Here is a 20,056-nt window from a genome sequence, read left to right as displayed (position 1 = left end):
AATTTCCAACAATCACCTGCACAAGCTGTCTTTATTAGCTCTCTGTGTCAGTGAGTGGATTCGATCCTGAAATTTATTTTTAGAGAACTTTTTAGGTAAAAGTTCACTTTTAATGAATGTTATGTAAACTCTACATGTGACTGTGGAAATGCATGTCAGTGTGGCTGAGAGGAAGTCAGGATCCTATTTTAGTTTCTGTCTTTTCTTTGTCAATCTCTCTCACACACACACAGACACACACACACTGACACAGACACACACACAGCCTGTAACCCAGCTGACCCCTGGAACAAGGCTGTTTTTGTCTTTGTGCGTGACACAGAGGACGGATTCAGCCGCTTCCTAATGGAGTTTAAAGACTTATTCACACTTTCATCTCGTTAAAACTCCCACGCGACAGGGTCATACTCAAGTCACATTTAAGTTCAAGCCAGGGCTAGAACGTACCTAATACATTTACTCAAGTACTGTACTTAAGTATAATTTTATAATAATAGTAATAATTTTAGTATTTGTACTTCCCATGAATATTTACATTTTCTGTGAACTTCCACTTCACTACATTTTAGAGGCAAATATTGTGTTTTATTACTCCGCTGCAATGATTTGATCACTTTAGTTACTTGCAGAATCAACAAAATACATCATGATGTATTATCATAGATACAAGTAAAACTTTATTGAAATTAACAAGCTGCCCAGCAGTATATGAAGTCATTAAAAATGAGCTCTACCTCTACCAGCTGCAACATTAATTTATCAATACAATACAATACAATCATATCAACGCTGGACTAAAATGTAAATAACAAGTACAGAGTAGATCAAATATCAGCTTATTTGTGTTCAGGCCCTACAAGTATCAAAAATCAACTCATATCATCATTATGAGGTTGTTCAAGCTGTCCAAGATGTAAACAATAAATCATGTTTTGAAATGCAGGAGAAGCTCTGATACCGCTGAATTCATTTGTGGTGAAAGTCTGACCACGGAGCAGCCCGAGGCCCTGTGGGAGCGGAGCGCAGTGCGAGACATTCCTGGGTTGAGCCACAGGCATGGACAGAGCCTTCCTGTTGAGGGAGCGGTGGTCACTCTGTGACCAAAGTGCTACTTTCTCTGCCACCCAAAAAGGGAAGCAGCGCTACGCCCTGAGTGATAGCAGCCAGCCTGTTGTTTTGTCCCGCGAGGGTCGTGATGGTCAGCTTGTTTTTAAACCACTGGGATAACTTTACTCCTGTCTGCTGCGCGTGAAAAAACTCTTGTCTCGGTGGTATTACATAACCAATAAAGGGGAAGGATTGTCATCTTGTAAATGCATACAGGCATCCTAGGTTCACGTGTAAATGATTATTAACAGATACAGTACTTGCACAGTAATTTTCTGCATGATCCAGCATTGATTTTGCAGTCTATGATATCAGCTCATGCAGGGGTCAACACCTGCAGGGGTTTAGTGGCGTTTTGCTTCTACTTGACGGAAATGTTTTGTATATTAAATCTTAATTTGGGATGCAACTAGAGACTAGAGTTTATAATATATATACTATCTCAAATAGATATATTGAAGTACAGTATTTTCCTTTCAAGTGTTATGAGGTGGAAGTAAAGAAAGTACCTCAAAAGTGAAGCTACTTAAGTACTTAAGTAAACGTACTTAGTTACATTCTACTAATGTCAGTCTGTCAGTAAACTCGTCAGTTAATAAACTGGCAACAACAACAACAACACAGGCACACACAGAGATAAAACAACTGGCCAATACTAAGAGACAGAATGTGGGAAAGTTATGTTTGGTCATAGATCAGCACTGATAAGTGTGATGTGACCGTCTGCAGTGCAGATCAACACTGTCCAGGAACTCACTGATGATACCACAACCGCAGAGTTATTGCTGTTTAGACCACCATGATTATGAAAATGACCAGTGTCTGTAAGTTAAAAGGACGATTACATAAAAAAAAACAGACAAAGTGACTTTTTAGAAGAGGTTTAACGTCCCTGATTCCCCCCCTGAGTGTTTTTATTAGAGCTCCAGACAGCCAAAGGTCAGAGGTCACTTGGCTACCTTCTATCACTGCCCATAAAGTGTCTACCACACGGTCGGCGGCAGCTTGAAATAGGCCTCGCTAAAATAGAATAGGTGTAAGTCCCCTCTCATTCTGTTTCAGTGGAGGTGAGTGTGTGTGTGTGTGTGTGTTTGCGTCATCCTGTCATCTGGTGATACTGTGGTCAAGGCTGAATTTGTCTTTAATGGCATCACACAAACGCATTCGCAGCTTTAGACATGAGCCTCAAACACATGATAAACTCAATCGAGCGTACGAAACACAAAAATGCACACAAACACACGCAAACACACACACAATCACTGGCTCTTATTTAGCTCCTTCAGACTCCGAGTGCTCGATAAGACTTCAATCGCGTCCTGTAAGCAGCCTTTTGTGCGGTGACTTTATTTAGTGACACGCGCTGCATTTTAAATGGGCTCGGCTCGCAAATAGCATTTAAAGTAACAGTTAAAAATGGTTCCCTCACACAGGCACAAAAGGGACGGGGTTTCCAGGAAACTGGAGTGTTTCCACTGTCACTTGGCTTCACACTTGTTCAGTGCTGAAAGGCAGTTAGCTCCTCTGACAGAGAGGCTTTTTAGAGCCGGGGGGATGTATATCTTCACAAGTGTTAGTTAGCAACAAAAAGGATTGTTGTTGTTGTCGGGTTTGCAGTTTGTCCCGATTGCAGCTGCTTTTGTGAGGAAAGCGCGAGGCTACTTACAACAAGTTTTATGCCCTCTTTGCTTATCGAGGCATTGCATAAAGCCTTTAAATTATAGGGCCAATGTTTTGTTGGGTTCAACATTGGGTAACTTCTGTCCGTGTGGTTGTTGGTTTCTAAAGATTGATGTCGACTTTCATTGTGTTTATTCTGTAAAAACAGCTACAGCTGCTGCGGGTGAGTTTCAGCACAGGGATTTTTGTCATGCCTGCACCTTGCATAAACACATGAAAATATCCAAAACATCGGAGGTCACCACAACTTTTACACAAATAACACAATTGTAATTATCAAAAGGAATGGCACAACTGTGGTGATCAAATCCATAGTCGTTAAACAAGTCGGTTTGTGTCGAGGATGCACTTGGACATGGTCCTTTTGACCTGACGGGACCTCAGCGCCATATGCAACCCTCTGACTTATATCCCCAACGTAGAGCCTTCAAGGAGATGAAAAACAATCCAAGAAGTTCAGTTTGAAGGTGCATCAGATCCAAAAATATTTCAAAAATGGTTCTCAAACAGCAGCAACAACCCTCTGATTCCCCTTGACTGTGTGATTTCATGCTAAACTGTAGATCTACGTCATTCTCTTCACAAAGTAATAAAACAGGGATGTGGACTTTGTGTGTTTTATTGCAGTGCTTTGCCAGATGATGTTGATGACCCCCTGTATATTCTTGGTTAATTGCTCTGTGTTGGCACCCTCGCTGTGCTGCGCCGACGTCGTGGTGTCAGTGATCTGAATTAAGAGGCTGTGGTTTGTTATTGTCGCGCTAAAAGCAGCTTAACTAACGACATGATCAAAAACCGACGAGGACATTGGTCATCAACATGCCGATAATAACCATCATGTTTAGCTTTGTGCAGCATGAGTTCTGCAGTGTTCTGACGGTGAAGGGCGGATCATGTTTTCCTCCGTGGATATTGATAGTCGTTTGGTGGAATGTTCTGTTGTTGTTTACCATTCAGTCCCAGTGATTGGTTCAGCTGGCCAAGCCGCTGCATATCTGGCATATTGGGACGAGAGATTAGAGACAAAAACAAACTGAGACATAAATAAAAGAAAATTATGGAGAGCAAAGACAGACAATTTGAGGGGACAGAGATAAAAATATGAGGAGAAGAGATATTTTTTCAACATTTAATCACAGAAAAGGGTCACTGTTGGGTGAAACTCCTGGGCAGCTTATTCTTCAGTGATGCTGATGATTTTTTCAGCATTAGTTACTGTTTTGAGTGTTTCATTTAGATTTTGTTGGGGACATTTTATTGCATATATTGATATATTTCACACTGCTATATTAGCAATAAGCTTTGCTGCCTTTTTTCTACCAAACCATTTTATTAAGATGCAGACTTGGCTGTGGAAAAACCGCAACAAAAGTGAAACTTAACCAATCTGGGGTCAGTGTTTGGGCACTTTTTTGAATCTCTCCCTTTCTGGTTCTGAACAGACTTCTTGTCATTTGGTCAAAACTTGTGTTGAATCTCACACAGTCTTAAACTGCCACTGAGTACCCCTATCTCTCCTCTGAGGAGTCGGAGGAGTTAAAGCGGACTCCTCCGCTCGACTGTGAAGCTCTTTTGTGCACACATTCACAGGAGGAGGAGTGACAGAGAATGTCAGTGTGGGTTTGTGCACGCTGCTGCGCAGCACAGACAGACAGTTTCTAAGAGTTACATGTTGAGTTAGAGTCCAGCATTTCTTCGATTTCCCCTTTTTTCCAAGCTGTTGAAGAGCTCAGTAGTCAACCTGTGTCCAGTTTGTCGTCTGCTCTTTGTAACGTCGGAGGGAAAAGTGGTCACAAATTCAAGCAGCTGACGCCTTTCACAACATGTGAGTAGCATGCTCAGCAAACCAGAAACTTGATTTTCTACTTTTATCTCAAAATGCACTTAATTACTTATTGACATCAGGTTGTCTATTATCCAAACACTTGGCCACATTGTGTTGCACAACCCTTTCTTTTACTGTTTCAACCACACTAACATGGAAAGTTATTCTTTGAAGTTTAATCTTTTACAAATGCTTTTATCAAATCCTGATGAGACATGGAGGCACATATGGCAGTCTGCTTTTATTGGCTTAAAGGATCATTTAAATGTATTACATCTTAGCTCTATTTTTGTAGTTTTGGCCATTATTTCTATCAGAAATGAGAGCATTGTACTTACTAAGTTATTTGCTGAGATCTGGGAATGTGTCAACAAGTCTAAATAGCGTGCAGGTTTTAAATAAACAGAAAATTAGCAGACTTATTTGGAAGAAAAAACTAATGCAAGCGGTTCAATTATTACCCAAACATCCAACTTCCTGGTTCAACTGTGGTCAACTTTAATTGTTCCCAGATCTCAGCTATTTTTCGCGATAGTAAGATTCAAAGTGTAATAAATCAGTGTTATTATTAAACAGTACACGAAGGCCCTTGAAGTGTTTTGAGCTGTGTGAAATGAAGTTTTCAGCCACTGTAGCAAATTTGAAAAACAACACAACTGAAGTGTCCTTGATTTCTCTATGTAAGCATATTTTCTGATGCCATTAAGTTACTGTTTATCCAAGGTCCGATAAGCATTTCCCTGTGTTGACAAGTGGCAGCCCAGATGTGTGTGTGTGTGTGTTGTTTTGCACACTCTCTCCAGGAGGTCAGTGCTTCGTATTTGATCCCACACACATTAGTCACAGGGAGATGTCCTCACAGCCTTAACTCATCCAGCAGAAGGGATGAGCTGACCATGCCTGCCCTGTTGGGCACAGACTTCTTGTTGCTACATTCTTAAGAATCCGAGGTTCAAATGAGTCAAGACAAATTCAAGTCTGTATTTGTGTTGCCTGCTGAGCGACAGACAGAGGTGGAGTCAGAGGGGGACTTATATAATCTTTGGTGGAGATGGAAGTTGATGCAACAGGATGATATCACTGCTGAGACCGTCTCGTCCCAACGGATGACTGAGATTCAAATGGTCCAAGAGTATTTCAAGGAGCAGGTGAGCAGTAAATTACTGCAGACAGCAGTGATATATAACCATTACTAATTCAAAATGAATGCACTGTTGTAGAGATGTTCCTAAATTTGGCATATTACAGTCGCCAAACTGAATAATTCCTTAGTATTTAATAATTCTTTAGGAATTTGGTGTTGCGTCACCTCTGTGTCACCTGGTTCTTCAGCTACTCTCAGCTCAGAATAATTATTGAAATACTAATTTTAAAGGTTCATTTTGTAAGAAAGTTGATTTCTGAGTCTCATTCCCAACTCGTCAAATACTGACACTTTAGGATGGCGAACCGACAAACCTACAATCCCAAAATGTCCCAACTCAAAGTGGACCTTAAATACCCCCTGTGTGTCTTTATTTATCACAAAAGCCTGAATAAAACGTAATGAATAAGATAAATCATTTCAATTATGTGCCATGCATTCACACCATTTGGCCGATCAGATAAAGCCCCAGCTAGCCATCAGCTACCTTCAGATCAATTGTCTATTTGTTGTTGACCTTGAGGTTAGCTAGCTTGATGGCTGTGGGGGGAGAGAAGAGCTAATATGAACAGTGTCATCTCACATTGCATTTCCTCATATCATGCAGGACTAGCTCCAGTGGTAATACTAATCTAATATTTGAATTTATTGACCCCCACAAGGAGGAGCGCATGTGCAGAGTCGCACTCTTGATCTGGAGTCAGTATCTTGATCATGGGTCAAGATGGGATAGTGTTATCTTCTATCCCTCCTTTGATGGTTGGGTTGATCCATCCTGTAGACGTTGTTATGGTACCCCTTCTGTTCCAGATGAGTTTTTTCATGATCAAATGAAAATTCGATTAACTTGTACATGTCTGTGTGAATTGATTTGAGTGTGAACATCAGGCTCTGGACGGCAGCTGTCCACCTCCCGTGACATCTGCTGACCTGAAAATTCTGGCATCCGTCACTTCTCAGCCGACTCTGACAACCGTTCCCGTTGATGCTAACAGCCAAGTTGCGCCATAGGAATGTTTCCCATCGTAACATAGACATTGTCAGGCTTTGGCGTTGCTCCAAGAAGATGCAGAAGTCTGGTCTTTTGTGTTGGCAACAGGCTTCCGTATCAATCCCTCAGTCTGGTCTGAGGCTTTGGGAAGGATTAGGCTGCTTTGACTCCAAACTTTGCTCAGCTCCCATCGCAAAACAGCCAAGACAGAAAAAAATAAATGCCTTCTAGGAAGGACTGCATCGGACACAAAGAGACAACAAGTGCCTTGTGTTGTGGAGTGTCCCCGTTTGGACCTTGGCTGCGGGGGCACAGGGGCAGGAGGTTCTACTGGGCGACAACAACTGACTGTGGGGCCAATGCTTGTGTGCCGCCTTGAATATGATAGCAACTTCTCAGACAGAGGTTTTCTAGCTTTGGATGTGCAGTAACAGAAGCTAACAGTCATTGTACTTGTATGTTTGTACTATGGCGTGAGTCTCTAAAAGGTCTTTGCAGACATTGCTAATCCCCGGGGAAGAGAGCGCTAATTATCTGTCGTCCATAATGTGTAGGAATGAATGAGCGGTCTGTTGCCTCCTCGCAGATGCAGCTTCACTCCAGCTGTTGGCCAGACATTCTCTCTCTCTCCCTCCTCCTTTTTTCTCCAGCCATCTTTACACAGCTGATCTGGCTAAAAATGCCATTGCAGAGCCAGGACATAATTAATCATGATCACTTTCCACAAGCTTTTCTCACTAGATCTGCTTTCACTGGTCTTTGATCCATTGATGTCGGTGCACTATCTGAGGGAAACAGTTAGAAATCACTTAATCTCGGTCAACAGTAAACTATTTCTTGTGGATGATATGTTATTTAACAAGGACATTTATAAGTAAATGGTAAATTCAAGTCTTAACTGTCGACAGTGCTTGACTGCCACTCTTTCTCGCTGACAGTCGAACATTAATACACACCTTTCTCACAGGATGGGATGCCTGAAGTGCTTACACGTTGTAAGGAGGCTTTTCATAGGCACTTGTCCTGCAGCTGGCCGCCCTCACCCTTTTCCTGTTAAATGTTTTTGCTTATTCTCTAGGAATTGAGCAAAAGCAAGGACAGGAAGACCAAGAGTTGCACTTTCTTTATTAGGCACCACTGTCTTGTTACGGGTGTGTTGCTGGCCCGGGGCATCCGTCTGCACGGGTCAGTTAGCTTACTAAAAAGACCCCTCCTGAGCCAAGGGGTGGATGGACACGGGAGATGAACTTCACAGGCAAAAAGGGACTAATTTTTCAGCATGAACTCAAACGCTTTCATTTTGGCTCCATTGGGAACACTGGCCTCTCCGCCCATGTTATTATCTCTCTTTTTAAAGAGAGTTCTATTCATGCACCAGCCTTTCCTGGTCTTTGTCATAACACTGTGTTCTTCACTGCACAAGTGTGGTGTTTTACTGGCCATTATACTGCCAGTAACTTCAAAGAACAGATACAGGCCAAGTCCATTTTTCTTCATCGGTTGGTTTAGGATTGCAGATGGTGGCAAACGGTCAAACCGCTGTACGGATTCAGCCCCTGGTGGTGGTGCCTCCGGTTTGTGCCAACCAACAGGAAGGGAGAGAGCTGGTGTTGTGTCATGGCCATCCCGATTGGGGATTGGATGTGCAGAGATAGAGATAACCTTTGTGAATGTCATACCATCCTGCTCTTTTTTTCCCCCTTCTTGCTGGTAGGTACTAAGAATTGGCTGGTGATACAATGACTGATCGAGCAGAAGTCATTAAAAACATCTTTTTCTCCAGCCAATCAAGGCTGCCAAGAAATGCTTTTTACCACAAAAACTTGGACCACCACAAAAGCGTGGACCACCACTACCTCACATCTTATTCTTGTATTATGAAATGCTTAAAAATACCACCTATGAATTGCTTTTACGCCATCATGCTCTGCTCTTCATCTCTTTTTGAAAAGTGAAGAGTGAAAACAATGATTTGCGACACTGGAAATTCTACATCCCAACAATCACAAAGCTTTGGTCGCCTGAAGGCACAAGAATCACATGAATACAGCTTTCATATCAGGAAGTATCTGATCAAGCAAGGCCAGCTCGTGTCTGAAGCACTAACCAGGATGTTGATCAGAACAGGACCTGACGAGAGCTGCTTCGAGGAGGATCTGCATAACCTATCAAGGCTCCTGGCAAAATGAAGTGGCTCTGTCTTTGTAGTGTCTCCAGACTAAATTTAGCAAGAGTTAGCCCATCAAAGCCTCTCCTCACCTCTAGAACGAGATAGTTACAGCCAGCTCATCAGACGCTCTCCTCATTTGGCCCCAAAGATTTTCCCTACGCAACCCTGCTGCTAACGACCACTAATGACTTTTCCTGAGACTCAACCTCATCCAGAGTGAAACATAATGCTCTGCATGGATGAACTGTCTGGCTGATATATAGCACATGGTGTCTGTGTTGGTCGTGTCCGTGCTTTGTGTTTGTTTTCAGTAATAGTTGTGTCAAAAATAGTCACTACTTCTGACCAATACTGGTGTCAGGTTACCGGTTGTGTTGCAGAGAGCTTTTAAATACTGAGGCCTGGATATACTTGGATATGAGGAATGTTATATTTGAAAATTGACTTTGAGTACAACTTCAAAGTACATTTGTGTATTTCAGGTGAAAAGAGCATCCATATAAACATCAGTCAGTATTTTCGCTTTGTTGGAAATCAGCCTCCATTACCTTGTCCTTTGTTTTTCCCAGTCCTGGCGAGTTTGCACTCACACATTGATTCAGCAATCTGTCATGTATATTTAATGAGCTGCAGGGCAAGTGTTCATTAAGCCAGAGCGAGTTCCTGTACTTACATTTGACTAAGCATTTTGTGACTGTCGATGTTGGCAACAACTGAACTGTACTTAAACATACCGTATATCCTGGTGTGCTTTTGCAGTAATGTACTGAGAATACCCATCGATAGCATTTAGCTTATTACTTTGTTTTGTACAACCCCGATTCCATAAAAGTTGGGACGCTACACAATCATGAGGCGAGCGTCGCCCCATCTTGTCATGTGACCAATGAGACATTCATACCCAATCATGATACTATCACCTGTTACCAATGAACCTGTTTACCTGTGGGATATTCCAAACAGGTGTTTCGAAACGTGTTGCGTGTATAGAATAAGCATATATTTAAAAAATCAATGATGAGGTAAAACATTAAATATACAGTCTTTGTACTGTTTCCAATTGATTATATGTCAGAAAAGAATCAGCAAATCATCACATTCTGTTTTATGTTTGACACAGCGTCCCATATTTCTTGGAATCGAGGTTGGAGATGGATTGTGATTGCACAATGAGTAAGCCACTAAGAAAACTTAAGTGTTGCATTATTTTTTATCAGGTATCAGGTTCATGAGCTCCCCCGCTGACTATTTTAATTCATTAGCCTCGTCTGATCTTTATAAGTCTGATTAAACCACCTCAGAAGATTTAATAGCCTCTTGTGTAGATCATTTACAAAGCCACAGTATTACTTTAATAGCTGTCCTTGAGCCCTCTCATACAGTAAAGGCATGCTTTGTTGCCAAATCAATAGTTCAGCCATTAACTTTAACCAAATATGGCACTGGGCTATACTTACATAGTGTTAGAGTATCATGCACGGTTTTAATTCTCTCGGGCTTCTTGAATGTAAATACAATTTATTCTTGTCGGGCTATTAGTGGTTTCAGCAGTTGAGGCCTGAGGGGACATTCTTAGAAAATGTTTCATCATTGCTTTTTATTAATGTCACACTTGTGGCCAGAAGACACGGACCCCCAACTGTTTTGAAACGCCCACACACACACAGACACAAGCACCGAGTTTCACATGGTGTTTGTCCATGTAGGCTGGAGGGGAAACATGCTATTTCCGCTGTAAAGGGGGATCTATTGCCACAGAGGTCAGAGCTCAAAGTTTAGAGATCAAGAGGTCACACAGTTGCACCATCTGGCCGACAGAACCTCAAAATATCTGGAGGTGTTTTCCATCTGAAACACGGACTGACGCTCAATTTTTATCTGCGGTATGAGTCAAGTCAGTTTTATTTATATGGCGCCAGTTGTGTCATGACACTTTTTCAATAGGAGTAGGTCTAGACCATGCTCTTTAATTAATTTATGATGACCTAACTTTCACCGATGAGCAAGCTCTTGGCGACCGTGGCAAGAAAAAACTTAACAGGCAAAAACCTCAGGGCAGAGATTCATTCAGTTTGGTGACGCGCCATTTCCTTTCAATTTTTCACTACTGTATGACTTAAGTTATGAGCTGTGACCTCATCGCTAAGCAAAGTCTATACTTGACTTTGGGGGTATCGCAGTTTGGGACACAAATGCATGAGTTTTACTACCATGCTGCGTGTTTGGCTTTGTTTGTTAACACACTTTTTACTCCAGGAAATAATAAGTGTTGCCTGGCTCCAATCTCATCTGCCGGGGCTGTGATCTCAACTCCCAGAAAGTTAAATTTTCTCTTTTGGTCCATGGCTATCACTAAACTTGCATTTGTGCTGGCATTGTATGAAGGGAAATCAGTCAGGTGCCGTGTTAAGTTACAAATGGGATCCTCAAGTTTTTATGATCAGCATATTTTATGAATAGAGTTCAAGCACACCATCATAAATTATCTTACGATTAAGTTCAAATATAAATCTACGAACATTTTTGGGAGTGGGGCCCCAGTTTTGAGAGACAGTTTTATATATCTGCAATATATTGTTTACCTGTGACTGTGTAGACTTGCATCGATGTGAGCGAACAGTTTTAACGCCTCATAATACATTATACGATCACGATCTGCTTGGTTTGTTTTAACTATTGTGTGTTTGCTTCTGTTTTCTAAAGTAAACCTAAGTGATTTTTGCCTCTCTGTAATGACGAGGATTTAGTGACGAAACCGATCGCTCATTCCAGACTGGTTCACTCTCCCCCCTGCTGTTGTATAATTAGTTAGCTCTCTGAGGTCAAAATCGCAGACATTCTCCTCTGACTAATGTGCTTGGGATCACAGAGCAAGTATTCACCTCCTGGGGAGTATGTACAAACACACAGTGTAAGATATCACACGTACATATGCCGCTTCTTATCACATGAAGGAACACCGTCAAAGGTTATTTGTAGAAGCTTACGCTTGCTCATTTCAACTGAATGAAAGCAGCCGCAGACATAGCAGCACACACAGAAGCAGCCACAACAAAAATAGTCCGCTTGCCGTAAAAAGTCTCCCGAGTGTAAAGTGACAGATTAGATTTCCTGTTATACAAATGGGGATCCTGGGGATCGCTCATCAGTCGCGTCACCTCTAAAGTGAAGACGTGAGTTAGATGGAGAGGGCTGACTAAATTGGGCTTTCATTTGATGTGAGAGCGGGACCATAGCACAGCTGGCCTCATCGTCATCATCATCATCATCATCATCACTGAGAGAATAGAGTGAGAGGGCAGGGGAAGGATGATGATCTGTGAGTCAAATGAGGTAACAGTACCACAGTGCAGTCCATAATCCATTGAATCTGCGTAAAATGAGAATGTTTTGTGGAGGCAAGAGTCACATGTTTTATTGTTATCAGTCAGACTGACGACTGTGCTTGTTGTCAATTGTTCTGGATTGTTCCTTGCAATAGTAAAGTGTCTGTCCTGCATGCTAATGTGCACAGATGGCGAGGTGATATGAACGTGACCGCGGACTGAAGAGCTTTCAAACTGTGGGAAGTTTGTGTGTTGTGTGCTGCATCCCAGTGAACACCTACTGTACATCATTTATACCTGACTTCGTAATTTCAAATCAAAAATCACACTCACATTGCCTCAGTGGGCTTTAGACACCCTCTGTCTTTAGACCCTCATCATTTTTAGTCTTTACCAACACAGGGAGCCCCTTCTATAGGCTATACAAATCTGATCAGCAGCCAGTCAATGTATTCTTCATATTCTATTTTTTACCCTCTAAGCGTTTCTGTTTTCTCCATCTGCCTGCAGCAGGGTGGAGTTTTCTCCCTGCTTCCTAGCTTGGAGCTTGCTCGTTAAATGACTGTTGTTGGACGAAGTAACTCTTTCCATTACATGAGTGTTTTCGACACCAGTGGGATTAAGGGAGGGGCATCTGAGTGTATGTGTGCATGGAAAGGGCTTATTTCTATATTCTATATTTTTCATCTACAGCATTGGCTTGTTTTTATATCCTGGAATAATTTGCAGACAGAAACACTGGAATACGTTTTATTTTAATAGAGCAGAAACCTTTTTATTCTCACAATGGAGGCTAATAAAATTGTATCTCAAGGAAGTAGGTGTGGATGATACAGGAATCTAAAGGGACTGATGTCATCTATCAAACTCTTTTCACTGGAGTTCAATGGCCCGGTATCCCCCCTCCTCCCTCATGCACCGTCAAACAGGCTGTTGTGATAGACCTCCCACATACGCACACACAGCAGGGGCAGCCTTTAGACTAGTGCAAGCCACTGAGCAGCCAGCAACAGCAGTATCTGTCCTGAACCGGCCAGACAGCCAGTCAAGAGAGGGAGGAGGACAAGGAGCGGTAGCCAAAACCAACTCCCCTCACTGCTGCTGTAATCCCTCATGTCCCACCCAGGGGCTCCTCTGCAGGGCTTTTCCCAGCTTAGATTGGGACTGTACCGTCGTCCACTGCTCACACAGGTAGGGGAGCCTCCTCCTCTGGAGGTGTTTCTGCTTGTTTGACAAAGCTTTGACTTACTTTGAGGTGACTTGTTAAAGTGTTGTAGCTCAGCTGGGCTGTGTGACTGTTCATCCTAATTGCGTGACATTTGGCTACGGGGCAGGTGATTATAAAGGAACTGAAATTGAGAGAGTGGGGGGAGCTCTTCTTTCACGACTTATGTCTATGTTTATCAGCATGACTGAGGCATTTAACGTGTGTGTGCGCATGTGGACGGCGGTGCATGCACATAACTTGATACTTAAGCAGTTTCATGAGCTATATAAATGTGGTATGATGACTTGATTTGGACCTCCTGTCTTAGAAGCTACCTTTTCAGGGTAGACAACATTGACTTTAGTGGAGAATTTATATTAAAAGCTACCAAACATCTGACCATTTGTCATCAGAATTGTTCTGTATTGGCTATGGCAGGTATTCATTATGGTATTTTTGAAACTACCATGATGTACTGAGTTAAAGAAACCACAAGTGCGAACATGTCAAAATGGCATCCGATACTACAAGCCAACTCCTTCATGTCAACTACCAATGTACCAATCAAAGTAACTCACTAACGGATTAGTAGTAGAACAACATGTGCTGTAATTTTCTGTGACCAACCGCCACCAGATTTGTTTCCACCAGCAGCCTGCTACAGTGCGCTATTCCCTTGGCAAGTTGCCCCGGGGCCAGCCAAGGAGACCTTGCAGTACCCAGCCTGTGTACACCCACTGAACTCCAGTACAGAGCCCCGTATTCACTAAAGGGCGAGATGGAGATATCTATAAGTTACAGAGACACAGACAGCTCCTTTGTGCGGCTCCCTTCCCAGCTGTAGAATCAGATTTGGTTATCGGGACATGCCTCATCATGGGTTATGAGGTTTCTTGGGAACTTAAATGGACAGTGGAAGAAGAATTATCTAACATGGTATTGTTTTCCTCTTTGCCCCGCTGAAGCATGCATGACCACACAAATTGTTACTATTTTGATCGCTTTAATCACAAAATATTGATAAATCTGGAGCACTGTGTAGGCTATATGAGAGAATTCAGGAGGAAGGAAAAGAGCTTGATGTAAGCTTGTGTGTGTGTTTCAACCTTTTCAGTGTGACTCTCAGTGTGTTGAGCTTTTGTTTTGCTTTGGGTTTCGGAGGCCAAGAAAAGCCTCCAGGCCTTCCTTACTCTGTGAGGCTGATTTTCCAGTGATGACTAAACTTTTCTGATTGGGGCACCCTACTTCCTCATGGGTGTGGCTGTTTGTAAATGTGTATGTGCAAGGGGCGTGTATGTATGCGAATTTCTGTGCTCAGCGAACACAGTTTACATTGCAGCTTTCCATCAGAGTTTATGAGTTAATAATAATGGTCTGTGATTTCCATTCAGCCAACTGTTTTCTACATCAAGTTATCCCCTTCACAGTTGTTGGGATCATCAGCAAGTAAAATCAACAACTGATCAATCTTCTGTTATGCCAGTACCCCTCAGGTGGCACAGATTAAGTCATCTGGCTTGAGAAAGTGCAAAGCACGCTCCTGTTATTTCATCGTTTTTTCCACAGTGCATGCCACAGCCTCTGCTCATTTCCTGAAGCTGGTAGAAAAGGGGGACCTGAGCCAGTATTTTATTTAAGTGCAGCTGTTTTGACCATGCCCACATAATCTCCTGATACCCCCACTTCTCCCAGTGATAGTTCCACACTCTTACCTGATGAAACCTGTTTGTTTATATTTAGTGAATTACACATTTTGATGTGCAATTGCCAAAAAACTATGACTCTAAAGATACTTGAGGGTTTCTAATGAGCCTCTGTCTTTATCTGTTTGTTTTAGAAGTCATCCATACCGAAGGACCCCTGGACGGAAGCCTCTACGCCAAGGTTCGCAAAAAGGAGTCCGTTGAGGGAACAGTCACAGCGAACGGCCTCCCTCCCACTGCTGTTGAACATGCCCTCCCTGTGGTTGACCATGCCTTGTCAGTGAGCAGTGACTCAGGAAACTCCACTGCCTCCATCAAAACTGACCGAACTGATGACGCGGCAGCAGCCCCTCAGGCTTCCACAGTGAGCCAGACACACGTTCCTGCAGGTGAGGAGCTACCCTCAGTTCATCATCAAGCCCCACCTGTACAACAGCCAATCAGTCCCCAAGAGAAACAGGAGCTGGAGCAGCTGCTGAGTGGCTTGGAGGGGCCCATGCATCGACAGGGCTACCTGTCCACCCCGACCTCTGCTGTTGGAGGCATGCTTCACTTGGTGCCTGCCCAGGTCCATGTCAATGGGCACGGTAGCATTGACCGTGAGACAGACATTTTAGATGATGAACTGCCCACCAGTCAAGAGGGCAACAGTGTGGACAGTTTGGGGACGTTCTCCTCCACAGAGGGTCGGGCCACACCAGCTGATATTTACTACCAGTCTGAGTCAATTATCAATGGCCAGGACCATGTGCCGTATCTGGAGCGCAGCGCCCCAGAAAAGCCTCTGGAATCCGTCCACCTACAGGTTGGCGCACCAAACAAACCTGTCACATTGTCCCAAAGTGATTCAACCCCATCCTCGGGTAATTACATGGCAACGCAGAATGGCAATTTGTACCGCTCTCACTCATTTGGTGCAGAGCCAAACTCTCTGCCACAAGCTCCCACGCGCACCACCAGTAGCAGGGATGCCGTCCAGCGTGGTCTCAACGTTTGGCAGCAGTTTGGTGTGCCCGAGGAGCCAGTAACTGAAGGTCTCACTTTTAGTCCACCTCCCTCTGTAGCAGTGATTCCCAGTCACCACAGCCTCCCACAGTTTCCTCATCGCCACAGCGCCTCCCAGCAAGAAATTGAGCAATCTATTGAAACCCTCAATCTTCTCATGTTGGACCTGGAGCCAGGCCGTTCGCTGGTGCCAAAGTCCCAAAGTGCTCCACCGCGGGAAAACAGTGTCGTAGTGACCACCCAGCCGTCCTTCTCCCAGAGCCAAACCAGGCCATCCTACCAGGCGGACACTGCCATTCATACCCACTTTTCTGGCCCCAAGTCCAGCCTGGTCAGCCACTCGTCGCCACCTCAGATGTCACCCGGGAAACCTAGTACGCCAGAGCCTATTCCTGTCCAGGGATCTCTGAGTCACACATCTGAAATGGCCGGAACTGGTCCTTCCTCACAAGCCCCCCCTTCTGTAGCTGGTCACATCCAGGTGAAGCCCATCAACACATACCCGCCAAGCGCATTGTCCCAGTTTGCAGAGGCCTCTGAGCCCCAGAGAAGCCCGAGTGCTGCCTCAGCATCACCCCAGCCAAGAGAAAGTGAGCCAGATGAAGTCTTCAACGTTGAAGGTCTGGTGGCCCAAAGAGTGGCTGGTAAGATCTTACATTATTTCATCCTGATAATTAACTCTGTTTGAAACCGGCTACTACAAAGTGAGCGACTGCTGAAGTCACAGATGGGACTAGTTAACACCTTCACTTACCTACCTACTACTTACCTACTTTCACTTGCAGAAGAAGGAAACACAACTATTTAGTTTTGCATAGCATGGTGAGTTCATGCAGTCATTTTCTTGGGCTTGATGTCAGGCTGGCCTTTACAACCCACTTTGGCTGAATCCAAATATCCAGCCCTCACCGCTCTTGCAGACTTTGTGGGAAGTTTGCTTTCCCAGGAAGTCTGCAAGTGCTGAGGACTGTCATCCAGTCCACAAGGGTCCTCAAGCAGTCTGATTGGGCTGTGAACTTCAGCAGACTTAACTGATTTAATTAAACATAAATTCACTGCAGTATGGACTTGACAACGTAGTTGACTAAAAAACAAAAATAACTTTTATTGAAACGTTACATTATGGTACAGAAATATGTAGAAGTAAAGGCTATAGAGGTAATTAAAAACATTTTATTATTGTAGTCCTGCCTATCAGTCGCCTGCAGCCTTGCACCTTCGCAGACTTGACATGATGTGAATAACTGAATCCTGGTTGTAGCCTTCAACTATAGATTCTTCCAAGAAGCACCCAAACATTTAGCTCATTATTTCCACTAACAATCCTTTATCCAGCAGAGAATATTTGCTTTTTTACCACGTATTATTCACTGCACCAGTTATGTCATATCTTTGTTTTTGCCGCAGAACATTTACAGAACTGTAATGGTGATTTCATCAGCCGTGCACTGTACACACACATACTCATGGAAACACCGTTCTGGCCTTATCTCATTTCCTGACCGTCACCTCATCACTCAGGCTCAAACAGGAAGTGTTCTCTTCAGTCCAGCAGGTTGACTGTCCCTAGATAAGCACATCAGACATCCTGCAGAGCAGCAAGAAATGGAGCAAAGTCAACATAAGGCAGTTTGATAGCCGAGCCCTCTGATAGCAAGTGCCAGAAAAAGGTTTTCTAGAATCAGCAATACGGTTCCATTAACTTTACTGCCATTTAAATGTAGTTAGTGGTTGACTTTACGCAATACTAAATGCTAGTTTCACACCATTTGAGTTGGAAATGTAGTGTGCTGTTTGTGTGAGGTCAATGACTTGTGTGGAGACAGTAAAGACAAAACTGTTTCATTTATGGTTTAGGTTGATGTCCAAGCTTTCAGCATCTTTTAAATATGTGGAAAATATCAGTTACCCTCTTGTTTCTTGTTCTCTGTCATAGGCGGAACCTCATCCTTCTTGTTTTCCTTTCCTAGCTTTGTCATCATCATTCTTCTTTCTCTCATCATTCATCTGTTTACCCAGAATACTCGGCTCGTGTCCAAAGTGTCATCCCCAGCATGACCTCTTCTCAGTCTGAGCACCGCCGTTCTCACTCCCTCTCGGGTTGGTTCTCCCATCCTGTCTGAAGGAACACTTCAAAGAAAAAAAGGACCTCTCCTTTTTTCAAGTGTTCCTTCAATCCAAGTCTGTATCTGCCGTGTCTTTGAGTGTGGTGGGCTTTGGTTTGCATTTAACCATTTCTCTTTTTTTCTTCTTGTTATCTTCCTCTTGCTTCCTTTCATAAGTAACACATTTCTCTCTGTCATCGTGGGATTTGCAGAGCATCATCAAACTAACCATTGATTCCTCTCTGTATACATACTCACCCTTCGTTCCTGTTTGTTCTGAGTTGCAGTTTGTTCCTACCTCAAGGTTAGGGAATTACCTCAACTGTGGCGCAGAAAAAAAAAAGCCCCAATTGGATAATGTTAAAGTTTCACAAGAACGAGACAGGGGAAGCACAAAGGAGGCTCTGTCCCTTGCCAGGAGAGTGCATGTCACAAGATCCATTTTGCCAAACTCGGGGGACAATACCAAGGCCAGGATACACTGGCCTCATTCAAGTCTGCTTTTTTCACTCGCACTATTTTGAAGATTTACAAAGCCAGACAAAGGACACCAAACCTAGGAGAGAGACCACAGTCCTAGTTGGAAACACCACTAAAGCAGTATGCGTCCACTGGGAGACGGCGACCACAATGCAGACAGGATTGTTCTGTTTAGGGTGTCCAGGGGCCAGTCTGGCCTCTTTACCGCAGAAAGTAATTTCCTTTTTAGTGATGCAACACGACGTCAAAGCGAAGTGTTGCGAAGTAGATCTTGGATTGTGGAGCTGCAATTAAGTCATAGCTGAAGTAATGATGATGTTCATATCCTACAAGTAGTATTCACACAAACTTCATACCAAATTATAGAGAAAATATTACAACCAAGTCTCCAAAAAAGTTGGAAATGCTGAGTGAAACAAAATGCAATAATTTGCAAACAGACTGTTTCCCGACAGTTTAACAAAGGGTTCCCGAGCCCGTGTAGTAATATCCTTTATAAAGGTGTTAATGGAGCATTCGCAATTTTCACCTTCTTCTGTTGCTCCTGTCCCAACTTGTTTGAAACGTGTTGCTGCCATTAAACATTAAATATATTGTCTTTGTGCTGTTTTCAATTGAGCAAATTAGCAAGTTATTCCTTCTTATACACCGCGTCCAAACTTTTTTGGCATCAGGCTGTAAATACATTTCTCTTATTGATCTGAACTGACTTTGCCAGGAATGCCTTCCCCTCACTCTTACCTTAGATAACCTCTCCCAGTCGCAGGTGTGCACATATGGAGACAGTGGTTTCCCTCCCTTAAAAAAGAAAAAAAAGGATCAAGTTTATGTTTTTGAAATCAACCTCATGCTCATGCACATGATGGCTGGATTTTTAAATAGCTGAGAAATGTCCTCGAGAATCTCCAGCCATTGCAGCTGGAAGTCATTAGCCGTCGCCGGGGTAACAGCACAGTGTTTGACAGTACTCTGCTGTAGAGCGGTGCATCCTGGGTACATCTGGTTCTCAGTTTCCAGGCTCGGTGCGATGGTGGGTGTGTGTCTGTTTTGGGGTGTTGACTACATGCTTTCAAAGCTGTCAGTTCCAAGATTTTTTAACCATCACCCTGCCAACATTTGAGCAATCTGAAGCTGGAGGTAAATGAAGCATCCTGACAGATTGACACCTGTTAATCCTTGATTTCTTTCTTTAAAAAATAAGAGATAAAGTAAATTGATTTATTAACCATAATCTAATGGTGGTAATAGAAATACGGAGACATCTGGAAGGTCACTTAGAGGTAAAGAAAATCAGATAAAATCCTTTTTAACAC

The 20,056-nt window shown here is 43.2% G+C and overlaps 1 protein-coding gene across 1 annotated transcript in view; it reads left to right on the top strand.

The window, feature by feature from the left end:
- The window catches only part of tns1b (tensin 1b), a 158,429-nt gene that overhangs the window by 121,915 nt on the left and 16,458 nt on the right, over positions 1-20,056 (top strand). The window contains 1 exon segment of the mRNA XM_073473289.1: positions 15,288-16,802. Within this exon segment, the coding sequence (XP_073329390.1) occupies positions 15,288-16,802 (1,515 nt within the window).

Source organism: Pagrus major, chromosome 9, assembly GCF_040436345.1.
Source record: "Pagrus major chromosome 9, Pma_NU_1.0".
Lineage (NCBI taxonomy): Eukaryota > Metazoa > Chordata > Actinopteri > Spariformes > Sparidae > Pagrus > Pagrus major.
Note: the sequence above shows the minus strand (reverse complement) of the source record. Positions and strands in the feature narration are given on the sequence as shown.